This window comes from Capra hircus, chromosome 2 (assembly GCF_001704415.2).
Source record: "Capra hircus breed San Clemente chromosome 2, ASM170441v1, whole genome shotgun sequence".
NCBI classification, from domain to species: domain Eukaryota; kingdom Metazoa; phylum Chordata; class Mammalia; order Artiodactyla; family Bovidae; genus Capra; species Capra hircus.
In genome coordinates, this window is record NC_030809.1 from 8570025 (window position 1) to 8584548 (window position 14524).

The 14524-nt window shown below is 50.9% G+C and overlaps 1 protein-coding gene across 1 annotated transcript in view; it reads left to right on the forward strand.

Annotated features, from left to right (window-relative positions):
- The window catches only part of MAN1C1 (mannosidase alpha class 1C member 1), a 147731-nt gene that overhangs the window by 60387 nt on the left and 72820 nt on the right, over window positions 1-14524 (forward strand). The window contains exon 2 of the mRNA XM_018056080.1: window positions 1378-1474. Coding sequence (XP_017911569.1) covers window positions 1378-1474 — 97 coding nt within the window. The remainder of the gene's footprint in view (window positions 1-1377; window positions 1475-14524) is intronic.

Consider the following 14524-nt stretch of genomic DNA (forward strand, 5'->3'; position numbering starts at 1 on the left):
ATTCCCATCTCAGAGATGAGGCAGCTGAGGCTTAGAGACTTTAAGTCGCTTGCCAAAATCCAAGAGATAGTGGCAGAGAGAGAATTAGAAGCCAAGCCTCCCTGGCCTGGAAGCCTGAGTTCCTTCCACTAGCCCAGGCTGCCTCCCACCTCCCTGTCCCTCAGGAGTGCCTCCACTGCCTGGCCTGGCCCCTTCCTCAACCCTGTGGTCACCCCAGAGCCCTGCTCAGCTGTCCCCCTCCTTCAGCCTGCCATCAAAAGCAAAAGGCAGACCCGGGGAGGGGTGGGGTAGCAGGGCTGGGGACAGATTGTCACCTTGCGTCCCTCCAGCCTCCAGTGCTAAGCGCAGTTAGGGGACAAGGTTGCTTCTGTGATGCTCCCAAGGGGCTGACATAATTCACCTAACGATGGTGTTCATGGTGAAGAACCCGCCTGCCAATGCGGGAGGTGTAGGAGATGCAGATTGGATCCCTGGGTCAGGAAGATCCCCCGGAGACAGGCATGGCAACCCACTCCAGCATTCTTGCCTGGAAAATCCCACGGGCAGAGGAGCCTGGCGGGCTACAGTTCACAGGGTCGCAGAGAGTCGGTCATGACTGAAGTGACTTAGCACAATAAGAACTTACGCACGCACTGGGAGACAGAGCTGACAGACACTCTTTGCCAAGACCTGTGCAGGGTGCTTTGGGGAAACTGAGGCAAACAAAGTATAGTTTAATGGCTTTCAAGAGTTCATGGTCCAGAGCCAGTGAAGCGAAAACTAACAGTGACCCGCTGGGGTGCTCAGAGGCCTGGGACAGCCAAGCCAAGTGTTGGAGGAGTTCAAGGAGACTCCTGCAGTGACTTCAGGGAACAGACTTAAGACTTGGGGCCAGAGGGCATGCGCTCAGGTCCTGGCATTCTCACTGACTCACTGGGTAACCCCAGGCAGGTTACCTCCTGTCTTGACCTGTCTCCTTATCTACAAAACGGGAGTTAATTCCTCCCACAGGGGATGGTTCTATTAGATTCTAACAGACATCCCCCTGGAAGTTTCATTTCCTTCCCTTCAAAGGGTCACTTTAAGTCCAAGAAGGCTTCACGGAGGAGGTGTCTTTCCAGGGTGGCACTCACATCCGGTTGGCCAGAAGGTACTTAGTATCGTTTGTGTCATCTCTGCGGAGTCCGTGGGTAGACGCAGGATGCGTGGGGTGGTCTGAGGAGAATGGTCTTCCAGGTGTGACTATGAAAATGGCGGTGAGAGGAAGTTGTCTTCTTCAGTGCGGAAGATTGTTTTCGCCGTGTGGTTTCAGATCCCGCTGCAGGAGGCGAGGCCGTGCGGCCAGCCCGTGCCGCCGCGACTCTCCACGCTCAGCCTCTGCTTCTGCTCTTCTTACAGATGATGCGGTTCGCCTGGCAGAGCTACAAGCGCTACGCGATGGGGAAAAACGAGCTCCGGCCCCTCACGAGAGACGGCTACGAGGGCAACATGTTCGGTGAGCTGACCTCGGGAGAACCCCTGCCCCTGGGGGCCGAGCAGTAGCCCTGCTCAGGGACAGTTTCATTGTTGGCATTTTTTGCCTCCTGAGTGGTGTCCCTCTTTCTCCAGACTTGGAGGCTCCTAAGTGTGAGTTCCCTTTGGGGTTGTCTAGGTTGCTGAGCCTTCTAGGTTTGAGGGAAACCCACATGCTTCTCCCTCACCTCACACTCTTCTTTCTATGCACCTGTTGTTAATTTTCAGAGCAGACAGATTTGGAAATGTGAGTGGGGACAGTGAGTGATGGACAGGTGTTTCCACAGAGAAGGCAGGCAGGTCTGAAGGACACAGGATGGGGTTTACATCCGCTCCTTCAAGAGGCTATAAAATGATCTGGGATGTTGGCCTAGAGAAACCAGACACGCCTCTGATAAACTGGGCACGCACACTGGTTTGGGGGTCTTGGGGGCATGTCTGTCGCCGGCTGGCTTGGTGAACACACAGTCACATTAGGGAGCCCCACGGGTGCTGCTGCGTGTTGGCAGCTTGACTTTGACCTGCAGCCTCACTGCCCGACCTCTCTGCCCTTTGCTGCCACAAGATCCTCCTCACCCAGAGCCTCGAAAGCCCCTCTCAGCTGGAGAGTCTGCAGAGTGCCTCATTGCCGGCACGGCTTCAGGTTCCAAATGTAATTCCTGGACAAACCGCCAGCTCCCTTCTCTGCTGGCCTTTCACGTGAGAAGATGCTGGAGGCACCGGGCTTTCTTCTTCCCTGAGAGACAGGAGCTATTTGGGCAGAGCGGGGCTGGAGACAGAGACTCCTCACCTGTATTTCCCACTCCTCAGAAGCACAGACTCCTGACACCGAGAACCAAAGACCTAAGTCAGATGAAATTCTCCAGAAAAATTCCAGAAGCAGGTTTACAAAGAAAAGCCTCCCATGCGTATTTGTGTTATGTGAAAAGAGACTCAGGCAGGATCTACCCCAGGCAGCATCCTGACCCTTCAGGCTGTTCAGACAGTTCACGTCCCTTGAGTAGGAGGGTGTGATTTGGGTGAATCTTGCTTTTTTCCCCTAATTATGATAGGTATGTAGGGGATAGAGAAAGTATCAAAAGTGTAACGCTGGCAAAAAATAACTCATTCTGCCACATAGATGCAGCCTCTGTGGACATCTTGGCTTTGTTGTTGTTCAGTTGCTCAGCCGTGTCCGACTCTTTGCAACCCCGTGGACTGCAGCATGCCAGGCCTCTCTGTCCATCACCAACTCCCAGAGCTTGCACAAACTGATGTCCATCGAGTCAGTGATGCCATCCAACCACCTCATCTTCTGTCATCCCCTTCCTCCTGCCTTTAGTCTTTCCCAGCATCAGGGTCTTTTCTAATGAGTCAGCTCTTCACATCAGATGGCCAAAGTATTGGAGCTTCACCTTCAGCATGTCCTTCCAATGAATATTCAGGATTGATTTCCTTTAGGATGGACTGGTTGGATCTCCTTGTAGTCCAAGGGACTCTCAAGAGTCTTCTCCAACACCACAGTTCAAAAGCATCAATTCTTCGGCGCTCAGCCTTCTTTATTGTCCAACTCTCACATCCATTCATGACTCCTGGAAAAACCATAGCTTTGACTAAATGGTCCTTTGTCAGCAAAGTAATGTCTCTGCTTTTTAACATGCTGTGGCTTCTTTCCTTTCAATCTTTTCTTCAGTATTCTCTTCCCTCTCCCCGATATAATATTATGTTCCTTCTTTTTTTAACTTAATGCTACCTCATGTGTTTCCTTAACTCATGTAAAGTTTTTCATAAAGAATATTTCTAATGGGGAGACTTCTCTGGTGGTCCAGTGGTTAAGACTCTGCCGTGGCAGGGGGCACAGGTTTGATCTCTGGTGAGGCAACTAAGACATCCTGCATGCCATGTGGTATGACCGAAAAAAAAAAAGAATATTTTTATTAAATACAATTATTGCTTTGACGTGCCATAATTCATTTAACCATTCCACTGATGTTGGACAAATGTTCTTTCCAATTTTTCACCAGTAGAAATAGCACATTGTTACCATCTTTGTGCACAAAATGTTGTCTTAGGACAGGTTTGGAGAGAGGACTCCTGAGTTGGAGAGAGGACTTCTGAGTTGGAAGGAGGAAGGCAGATGTTTCTTTAACCCCAAATATGAAATGTGTGGATTCCAGTTTTGGAGGCTCACTGCCTTCCCTGCCCAGATCATGGACCTTCCCCAGTACCCACATCAGCCCTGGGGAAAGATGGCCAGTGTGGCTCTCATCAGAGTTGTTAGAGCTTTGGTTACTAGTGTCGTCGAGGGAGGTAATCCTTTCCTCTCTGCACGGGGTGCAAATATTCAGGAAATTGGTGGAGGTGGACAGGAGGCTGTTGATTTCTGAAACTGCAGAGCGTGGGCTTAGCTACTGCTGTGACCACTCATGGGGACAGAGGGGGCACCCACTGGGGACCATACTGGGAGGAACTGGGCTGAACCATGTCCCATTTTATGAAATCCCTCAGGGCCTGTGATGTACATCTCAACCCTCCAACCCCTTTCCCATCATGGAGCCTGAGGGAGAGAGGGCAGCCTGGAATGATGCAGAGAAACCTGGATCTTGAACCAGGAGACCTGGGTGCAAGTCCTCACTCTGCCCTGAGCTATCTGTGTGCCCAAGTCCAAGTCACTTGACCTCTCTGGGCTCCTGTTCATTCATCTTTCACACTCGAGTTGCTATGAGAGGGTGCAGGAACACCCTGAACAAAGGGCCAGGTATATAGGAGTGATTTAAGATCTCCACTGTAATACATGTGGTTGGCAGTTGCCCAGGTGAGCCCACGGGGGTGCTGAGGCCCTCTGTCTCCCATGAGCAGCCTTGGCAAGGCCCTGGGCACCCCCGTCACCCCATGCCCGCGGCAGTCCTGGCGTGAAGCGAGGCCTGCCTTCTGCAGCCAGCAGTTGAGCCGCATTGGGCGGCTGTCTCCTGGGGAAAGAGGACATGCGAGGCCCCAGGCACTGGGCAAGGAGAAACTAGCCTTGGTTTCTTGTCCTTTCACTCAGTAGCTGCTTGTTTAACGCCACGTCTGGCGCTAACTGCTGGGCACACAGGGGTAAATGGTACAGCTCTGCCAAGAGGTACACTGGGGCCCCTTTGGGGTCATCTAGGTGCTCTCAGAATGAGGGACAACTAGAGGGGACCAACAGTCCTTCTCTGGCTTGTGGTTCTGGGCCCCTGGAGCCCAGCAAGTTGACTACTTCCTCTCTGAGTCACCCTGGGCAAGGCATTTCTCCCTGAGCCTGAGTTTTCTCTAAAGTGGAACTAATGAAAACATTATCCCAGGGGCTTCCCCGGTGGTCCAGTGGTTAAGAGTCTTCCTGCCAATGTAGGGGACATGGGTTCGATCCCTGGTCTGAGAAAATCCCACACGCCACGGAGCAACTAAGCCCACGTGCCTACTGAGGCCACACTGTAGAGCCCGTGAGCCCCAGCTACTGAAGCCCACACACCTAAGCCTGTGTGCAGCAACGAAGACCCAGCACAACCACCCCCCCAAAAAGTAAATAAATACATCTTTAAAAAAAAAACAAAACAAAAGGAAAACATTACCGCAGCCCAGCCCAGGGCTTCCCGACAGAACTGTCTTAATAGGTGGTAGTCATGCTTATCATTGCCGCGAATGGATCTGATGGTACAGAGGCTTATGGGAACACCCCCGGAGGAGGAGGGTTTTGGGGCATTTGAGGAGCCTGGAGGAGGTTCTAGTTTGGGATGGACCCGCGAGGGACTTGGAAGCCAGACTATTCTAGAAGGTGGGAGATGAACTGGCCTGAATTAAGCTGCTTGTCACACCACTGCTGCTTTTGCTGGGCTCATACGGGCTCATGGGTGGCATCGTTCCTGGGCTCTGGCAGCCTCTGTCATCAGTCACCTCACTGGAAGCTGAGCCCTGCAGGGCGTGGTCAGCTGTCAGCCATCCCCACCCTGTTCTGCCCAGCTGGGTGGATGTTCGGGGTCCCTGAGCTGCATGCTGGTACGTACTGGTCTGGCGTGGGCTCTGACACCCTCCTCCCCAGGCCTGCAGGACCAGGAGAGTTGCATACGGGGAGGAGTGACGGGTTCATGCCAGTGCCTGGCTCTGCAGGATTTACAGGGGCTGCAGCCAGGACATTGGACACGAAGCCTGGGCTCCGCACGGGGCGGTTCACCTAACTGAATCTCTCCTCCCTGCCGCCCGCGTGTCGCTTCCTGAATCTGTTCTCACTTGGAGAGTCAGACCTCTGGGTGAGGCACCTCTCAAGCTAGCTTTTGTGTCCTGAACAATTGAGTGTTAAAGTGGCTTTCAATTCACCACAGTCCTGCTCTGCAGATTCTGCCAGAAAATGCCCTCAAGACCACTAGCTGCCAGCAGGGAGGACGCGGCCTGTTCCTCACGGGCACAACCGACACGCAGTGGCGATGCTCTCATCACTGTGAAGTCACAGAGGTGAGCCCGCCACTGGAAGAACATATTTGAGGAGGGGAGTGTAGAGGAGCCTACCATAAAGCCGCTGCTGGGGATGCTATAAAGTATAGCAGCTCGCTCAGTACTCAGAGGCCCAGCCTCCTTACCTGTAAAAGGGGCTGCTGCTAGAACCTGGGGCAATATTAAAGAAGTCAGCTGAAGAGCACGGACTCTAACCAGACAGCTTGGGCTTGCTTGCTACCCTGCCACTTCTCAGCTGTGTGACCTTAGGCAAGTTTCTTAACCTTTCTGGGCCTCAGTTTCCAGCTATGAAGTGGGGACAGTCATGTCGACTCACAGGATTGTTTTGAGAACTGAATGAGTTAATACGTGAGAAGTGCTTGTATCCACAGCTGGCACATAGGAAGCATCCTTCAGTTCAGCCACTCTGAGGATGATGTAAGACCCGTAGGACAGTGTGCGCTTCTCCCACTTTGACTGGGCTGTGACCAAGTGTCTTGGGCTCAGGGACCCACATGAGGACTCCAAGGCTTTCCCAGCCCTGATCCCTCTTGCACTGTTCCCTGCAGCCCTCAAGTGCTCATGGCAGATCATGAGTGGGCAGGCCACTGGTAGGCAGTGTACCTCTCACCCTTTCATTTAAACAGCTTACAGTGAAATTTTTAACAGGGAAAAGTCAAGGGAAGGTTAGGGTTCAAGGCTGTGGAATAAATTGGCCTCCTGCTAGCAGAAGGGCTTCCAAGAGAGAAATGAGACCTTGCACTCAGTGCCAGCTGCCAGCCTTGAAGCACTTAGCATTAATCCTCCCAAGAAGAGCCATCGTAAAACCTTCATTCTCCCTCAGCAGTGGGGGAAATCAGTACTGGATACAGAGTCTGGGGAGGTCCCCACCAGAGAGGCCTTTTGATGACAAGTCCAACTCCTTCATCTCAGACGTGGGGAAACCAAGCCCTGAGCAGGGAAGGCACTTGCCCAGGGTGACACAGCATGCTGACTGTAGGCCTGGAATTTGAACTCTGGAGGCCGAAGTCCCAGCCCTGTGCTCTTTGCACCACCCACTCTGAGATTAGCCCAGTTGACAAAGCAAGGCCTGAGGTTCTGGGCAGATCATGACCAGGAGCTGGACTTTCTCAGAACTCTAGCAAGAGTAAATTGTCTCTTAGGAGGTGTATGATTTAGGGGCCAAGAGCCCACCTGCTTCCTGTACATATATTACACCTGGCACCATAGCTGCTTTCTCTCATGTCCTCCTCACAGCTCTGCTACGATATGAATTATCCACTTATCCCCATTTCACAGATGAGGAAACTGAGGCCTGAAAAGTTTCAGGACTTGCTTAGTCATACAGTAATCAAGCAGAGACTTGATCACAGCTCCATCAGATTCCAAAGCCCAGTCCACAAACCAGCAACACTGCCCTGTCTCCCAGTGACCACATGAGCATCTGTAGAGAAGGGAGCAGAGCCAGGGGATGGTCTCCAGGTGGGTGGTGTTGCTTCTTCTGCTCCACTGCCCTCAGGGAAGCTCAGAAAGACCTGTATTTCAGGCCAGGGTCTGCAGCCACCCATCCGAAGGCATCATGACTTATTAGACATCAGTTGACCATACAGGGCCTGGGAAAAACATTAAGATTTCCCTCTTTTCTACCACCATAGGCAAATATTTTATCTCTGCCCAACAGTCTAAAAACACCTACTTGCAAAACACACCATTGGCTGTCAGCATGATGGATTTGATGAATCATAGATTTGAGAACCATGCCAGCCTGAGTTTGAATCCCAGATCTGCCACTTACTAGTCATGTGACCTTGGGCCAGATTCTTAAACTCTCTGCACCTCAGTTTCTCCATCTGTACCATGAGGATAATACCTACTTCACCTAGCAGTGGCGAGGATTAGGTAAAAGTTGATGTGTGGAAAACCTGCCCATATGCACCATTAACGGTAAGCTACTGCTGTTATTATTGTGTCTATTGTAAAGTAATCGTGAGAATAATTACATCCCAAGGAAAACAGCAGTGCGTGGCACACAGTAGGCTCTCGATAAATATTGTCGAATGAAGGAATTGCCCCCTGCAGTCTCTGCCTGCCCTGTTTTCCCTGAAGCCGTTCTTCCTGGCCCTGCTGTGCTCGCATCTTCTGCAGCTGCCTTGACCTCCCCCATCACAAAGTGCATTAGGAGTCAGCAGGCTGACCCTGAAAGAGCAGCAGTCCTGCTTAGTCAGCGGCTCTGATCTCGGGCATCTTCCCTTTGGAGGATAGAGGTGCTTGTGTGGCCAGAATCTCTGAGCCGGCCCCGGGTGACCGTGAGAGCCCCGGATTGGATTTTGCCTCTACCTGCTGAATCCCTGATAGAAGTGCCCAACCAGATCCCCATTTCGAGGGATGATTTATGGCCTTGGGTGAGTCAAGAGCTAAAATGAACACAGCACAGCCCGGGAATGTTTGGCCTTGGCAGAGAAGGGGGGAAAAATCATCTTTGCCTTGTAAATGGAGCAAATATGATGTTGAAGAGGGAATCAATCCAGGCCCCAAGGTGTCATTTTTACAGTAGTGCTGTGGCGTGTGACTTAGCAGTGCCTTCCACAAAAGGTTCACAGTCTTTCACACACACACACACACACACACACACACACTCACACACTCACACACTGCAGCATGGCTGCCAGGGGAACTGCACGCTTTGCAGACTGTTTGGGGAAATCAGTCATTTCCCCATTTTCCACGGATCTCCACATTGTTTCCATGGGTCTCTGAGTCTGTTTCTGGGTGGCAGCAGTTTTGACTTTGGAGATGTGCCCAGGCTCAAATCCCTGGTTCAGGTTTACTTGCTGATTTAAACCGGACAAGAGAGAGTTCTCTGAACCTCAGTTTACTCACCTGTAAAAGGGGGCCAAGCAGGCCTTGGTCCCCCCAATACAGAGCCTGCACTTAGCAACTCCTCATGAAACAGTAGATTTTTCTTCCCCAAGTGCTGATAACCCTTCCCAGTCCTTTTCCTGTCTCCTGTCTCGTCAAGTACCAGGGCACTTGGACTTATCTGGTTGAAAATGCCATATCCACTCTTACAGGTTTTGTTTTTCAGAGGTTTGGATTTTGTTTTGTTTTGTTTTTCTGAAAAACAAAACAAAACACCACGTGTCCTTAGTTCTTGGAAAATTGATGTCAGGCCATGCCGCTCCGTGATTTTGGCCTGCCTTGGTGCACATTCCTGACCCAAGCTTGGAGTTTGTTTTGAGAAAGAACTGTCATCAGCCTCAGCGGAGGTGATGATGTCGCAATTCCTTGGGTAGACTGGGTCAGGCTTCAGGGCAGCAAACAGACCTTCCCGGTAGTCACGTGTCTGAGGAGCCCAGGCTGTTCCATCCGGAAGCCAGAGGCTGTCAAAGCTCAGAGGAAATGGATTAGAAGCGGTGGTCACTGGCAAATGGCCTTTAGTGCAAAGAGGGAAATAGGGTGAAAGTATGTACCCCACGCGTGTGAAGGACAGATAGGACTGGCAACTGCTGGTCAGGTTCTGCCCCCCATGGTGGCCTCCCTGTGGCCTCAAATGACAGATCCACAGTTCCCTGGCCACCTTCTAAAGACCAGAATGTCCACCTGGGTGGTTAGCAAAGCAACAGGCTTACCTCTGTATCAGCCCGCTAGACTTTCAGGCTCTTGGGCAGCTGACCATTCAGAGCCCGCTGCTCTGCACCCTCCTCCCCGCAAAGATTTTGTTTTTTTCCCCCAAGCAGTTTCTAATTAAGATGCATCTTGGCTGTTTTCTTTTTCTTTTCATTTAAAAGGCTTCCCACCAGCACAGAGCATAATTTATTTCTTTAGAAAATATAGCAGCAGGTTGTTGTAAAAAGAAAACTCAAGGCTCAGAGCTTTGGGTCCCTGTCCCAGCCCTGGCGCCAGCAGCCAAGTGAGCCGGCGACCTCCTCTGGGCCCCGTCTCTGCTTTAGGACAAAGAGGTTTGCACCCTGGGCTCTCAGTGTCCTCTCTGTGACTCTTGGTTGGTTACTAGGCTGATTGCTTTTTTTTTTTTTTTTGCCTCGGAGAAGCTATTTGGGATATACCGATTCTCTTGAAATCTGAAATTTTAGTGGCAAGTCTTGCTCCTGTTGGGGAGGAGTGAGTCAGGGTAGCTATTCCCAGAGGAAGTTACTGGCGATGCATAAGATGATTCATATTGAAACTGACATTCCCTCCTGGGGGTGACGTGTTCCTGCCTAATTTCCAAAGACCTTCCCTTCCTTGGAAACAAGGCAGAGCCCACAGCAGACAGCCAGCCTTCTTTTCTTTGCACCACATTGATGGCGAGCACTTGCCAAATTTCCCAGCAAACTCAGTGACAAATAGGTATGTGAATTCACAGAATCTCAGACTGTCCGTGCCAGCTGGAGTCTTTGAAACCATCTGGTCCAGTGTCTAAAGATGGGGAAAGAGCCACAGCGGGACAGGGACTCTCGGGAAGGCCTGACAGCCAGGACTTGAACCCTGGTCCTGTGACTTGAGCCATTATCTTTTTAATTAAATACTTTTTAAAAATTGAGATGTAACTTGTAAGCTAGAATAAAACGCCCAAATCTTAAGCGCGCAGTCCAGTGAGTTTTACATGTAGATACACTCCTGTAACCACCCCCACAGATCAAGACAGAGAGCATTTCTGTTATCCCTAGAATGTTCCCCCAGATACTTCCTGGTCCGCGGTCCCCAAGGGCCACCACTGTTCTGATTCCTATCACCTTAGATTTGTTTTGTCTGCTTTAAAAGTTCCTATCATGGACTTCCCTGGTGATCCAGTGGAAGCGGAGTCCAGGCTCCATGCTTCCAATGGAGGCGGGGCAGGTTCCATCCCTGGTCAGGGAACTAGGATCCCACATACCTCAAGGTGCAGCCAAAAAGAAATAAGTTCATATCACACTGTATGTACTTCTGTGGTTTACTTTCTTTCACTCATCATTGTATCATGAAGGGTTCATTCTTTTGCAAGTTTTCCCATTCTACTGTTCCTGGACATCTTTGTTCCCAGTATTTGGTAATTATGGGAAAGCTGCTATAAACACTTTTTGTTTATTTGTTTGTTGAAAATTTAGTGATTGATTATATTTGCAATTATCAGTACAATTAGTTTTTAAACATTTTCACTGTTCCACGAGGAAACTCTGCACCCGTTAGCTGTCACTCACCATTTCTCACCAACCCTCCCTCCCCAACAGCCCTAAGCCACCACTAATCTGCTTTCTATCCCTTTATAGATTAGTCTATTCTTTTTTTATTGCTTAATATTTATTTATTCATTTGGCCGCACCGGTCTGAGTTGCAGCCTTCAGGATCTTTAGTTGCAGCGTGCGAACTGTTAGTTGTGGTATGTGGGATCTAGTTCCCTGACCAGGTATTGAACCTGGGCCCCTTGAATTTAGACCATGGAGTCTTAGCCACTGGACCACCAGGGAAGTCCCCAGATTTGTCTATTTTGAACACTTCCTATAAAAGGAACCATACAAAACTGGCCTTTTGTGAATAGCTTTTTTCACTAAGCATGTTTCAAGGTTCATCCACATGGTAGCAGATATCAGTACTTTATCCCTTCTTATTGGCAAGTAATATTCCACTGTATGGGCATGCCACATTTGATTTATCCATTTAGCTGTCGGGGGATGTTTGGATTGTGTCTGCTTTTCTTTGGCTGTTATGAATGATGCTGCTATGAACATTCATGTATAAGTTTTCGTGTATGAAATGTTGGTTTTTATTTCTTTTGGTATGTGCCCAGGAATGGAATTGCTGAGTCATATGGTAACTGTATGTGCAAATTTTTGAGGAACTGCTACTGTTTTCCACAGTGGCTGCACCGTTTACATTGCTATGAAGAGTATTTGAAGTTAGTGAACCCTTTGATATGTGCTTTTGGTGGAAACAAGCAGTCATCTATGTTGAGATCTACCCAGGGTTTGAATTGCTGGGTCCTTCTGTGTTCATACGTTGAGCTTTAGTTGAATGCTGCCGGCTTTCCAGAGAGGATAAGCCAGCAGTCTGCCAGCTGTGTGTGAGGTTCTGGTTCTACGATCCTCACTAGTGCTTGCTCTCCTCAGTGTGCTTAGTATTAGCCTCCTGCTGAATGCTGCCTCCCTCTGAAGCAAGATCCCACCACACCCCACGTTCAAAGCCTCAGCTTCCTGGGCCTGTGCTCCCCAAAGCAGAGCCGCCCTGTGCTGCTGGCTCAGCCCTGGTCTGGAGCTGGCCCCTGCCCCTCCTGTCTGGACTTACCGGCAGATCGAGGCTCTCGGGCCAGCTTGCCTCAAGTGCCTCCTTGCAGCGCAACGAACGGTCAGCAGTGGCTTCCTTCACTGCCCGCTCCCACCCTGTCTCCCCAGCACCATGGGTGGCCTCTCTACTTCCCAGCCCACTTGGCTATGACACACGAGCCAAGGTGGTACGAACTGAAATTTCTCTAGTTCGGTTACTGGGCTTGGAAATGGGTCTTCATAGAGAAAATGCTGACTTTGGAGTCAGGAGACTTGAGTTGTCCAAACCCCAGCTCTTCCACTTACTCACTGGGTAACTGGAGCGTTTCCTTTCTGAACTCAGCTTTCTATTCTGTGGAATGGGGATGATGACACCTTCCTGGATCACAGGAGACCATTTCTTTATCTGCCAGTGATCATTCTGTGCCACTATGTGCCACTAGACCCTGCTCTAGACACAGGGCAAGTACCAGGGAGCAAGATGGACACCCACATGGATGTCCCAGGCTAGCGGGGAGATGTACGCATGAACCTGCAGTTTCAGTTAAGGCAATATGAGTGCCGTGAGGTATAAGCTCATACCAAGGGCTCCTTAACTTATCCTTGGAGGTATGGGCTTCAGAAAGATTTCCTGAGTGGGGAGGGGACGTGGCCTCTGCTGAGGCCTGAAGCATGAAAGGAGCATAAGAGCGGGATCATGGGAACAGAAACACATGTGCAAAGACCTCAAAGGGGAGGTGGAGCAAGACTACGGCCCTGCTGCTGCTGCTGAGTCGCATCAGTCGTGTCCGACTCTGTGCGACCCCACAGACGGCAGCCCACCAGGCTCCCCCGTCCCTGGGGTCCTCCAGGCAAGAACACTGGAGTGGCAGTTTCCTTCTCCAATGCGTGAAAGTGAAAAGTGAAAGTGAAGCCGCTCAGTCGTGTCTGACTCTTAGCGACCCCATGGACTACAGCCTACCAGGCTCCTCCGCCCATGGGATTTTCCAGGCAAGAGTGCTGGAGTGGGGTGCCACTGCCTTCTCCGAGACTATGGCCCCTTGGGGTCTAAAAGGTGTTCTTTGTGGATTGAGAGGGTGAGGGCATGGTGAGAGGCCCTCTGTGGGCGGCTGGCATATTAAGGGAGTCCCATGAATGCTTCCCAGTGCTTTCTCCCGACCCCAGACCCCAGAGCCAGGAGACCTGGCTTCTCATGGCTTCTCAGCCACCAGTCTGCTGTGTGACCCAGGCCAAGCTCCCTCCCTCTCTGGGCTCATCTCCCCACCATACAACTTGGGCCTCTGGCATATGGGCTCTCGTGTTGCTTCTAGGTCCTAAAGGAGCAGGGTGATTGGGCCACTTTGGAGTGTGTTTCAGCCTGGCTGATCAGCTACGGGGGGAGAGGTGCTGCACGGGCCGCGGTGGCCACTCCTCTGGAGGGTGGGGGCCGGACTTCACACCCCCCACCTCCCCGCAGGGGCCTCTGAGGCCAGCAGAACCGTTCCCTGCTCTGCAGAGGGGCCATAAATGGTCAGCATGAGAACCACGCAGGGATCAATAGGAATTGTTGAAAAATTCTGAAAAGAGCCTGGAGGAGGACAAAAGGATCCGGAAGTGTGTTGTCAGCACAATTTGAAGCTAATACTCAAGTTTGTTTTTCTTTTCATCAAGTCTGAAAGGCGGTTTGAAATCCACTGCTCTTATTTTGTTGTTGTTTTTTTTTAATGACTGGATAAAGCACAATTGTATTTTCTCCCCCAGTAACTTTGAATTCTGGGAATAGACCATGTGGGATAATTGCTGTTGTCTAATCCCACCGATGACCAAGCAAATGATTAGGACAGGGAGGAAGGGAGCCATCATGCCGGAGGCCCTCTGCCTGCTTCCTGTGTCTAGCAGCCAGGGCTCCACTCCCTAAACAACCCATTCCCAAAATAGTAGCTGCTCAGAATGTTATTTTGCAACAAGCAACTGAGAACGCAGGGGGACATGGAGAGTTTTCATTCAGCTCTGCAGCTTTGCATTGAGTACCTACTATGTGCCGGGCTCTGAGCCAGGTCTGGAGCAGGGGAGAGGGTGTAAAGAACAACATGATGAGCTCACTGGAGAAAAGACAAATGATGTCTGCCTGTGCAGCCGGACAGAACACGCGCACCTGAATGACGCAGCTGCGAGAGAGGACGTCAGTGTTGACCGAGAGCTGCTGAGCAAGTTCTTGAGACTGTGTGAAACGTTTTTATCACATTCCCCACGTTTCGTTGCTGGGGAGTCACAGACAGTGGCACTTAGGAGGAGTCATACGGGAGCAGGCAGCACCTACCCCAGAGTTGCTCAGGGTTTTGACAGACACCCATGAAATCTCTGCTATAGGCTGGGGAGTGGCTCAGACC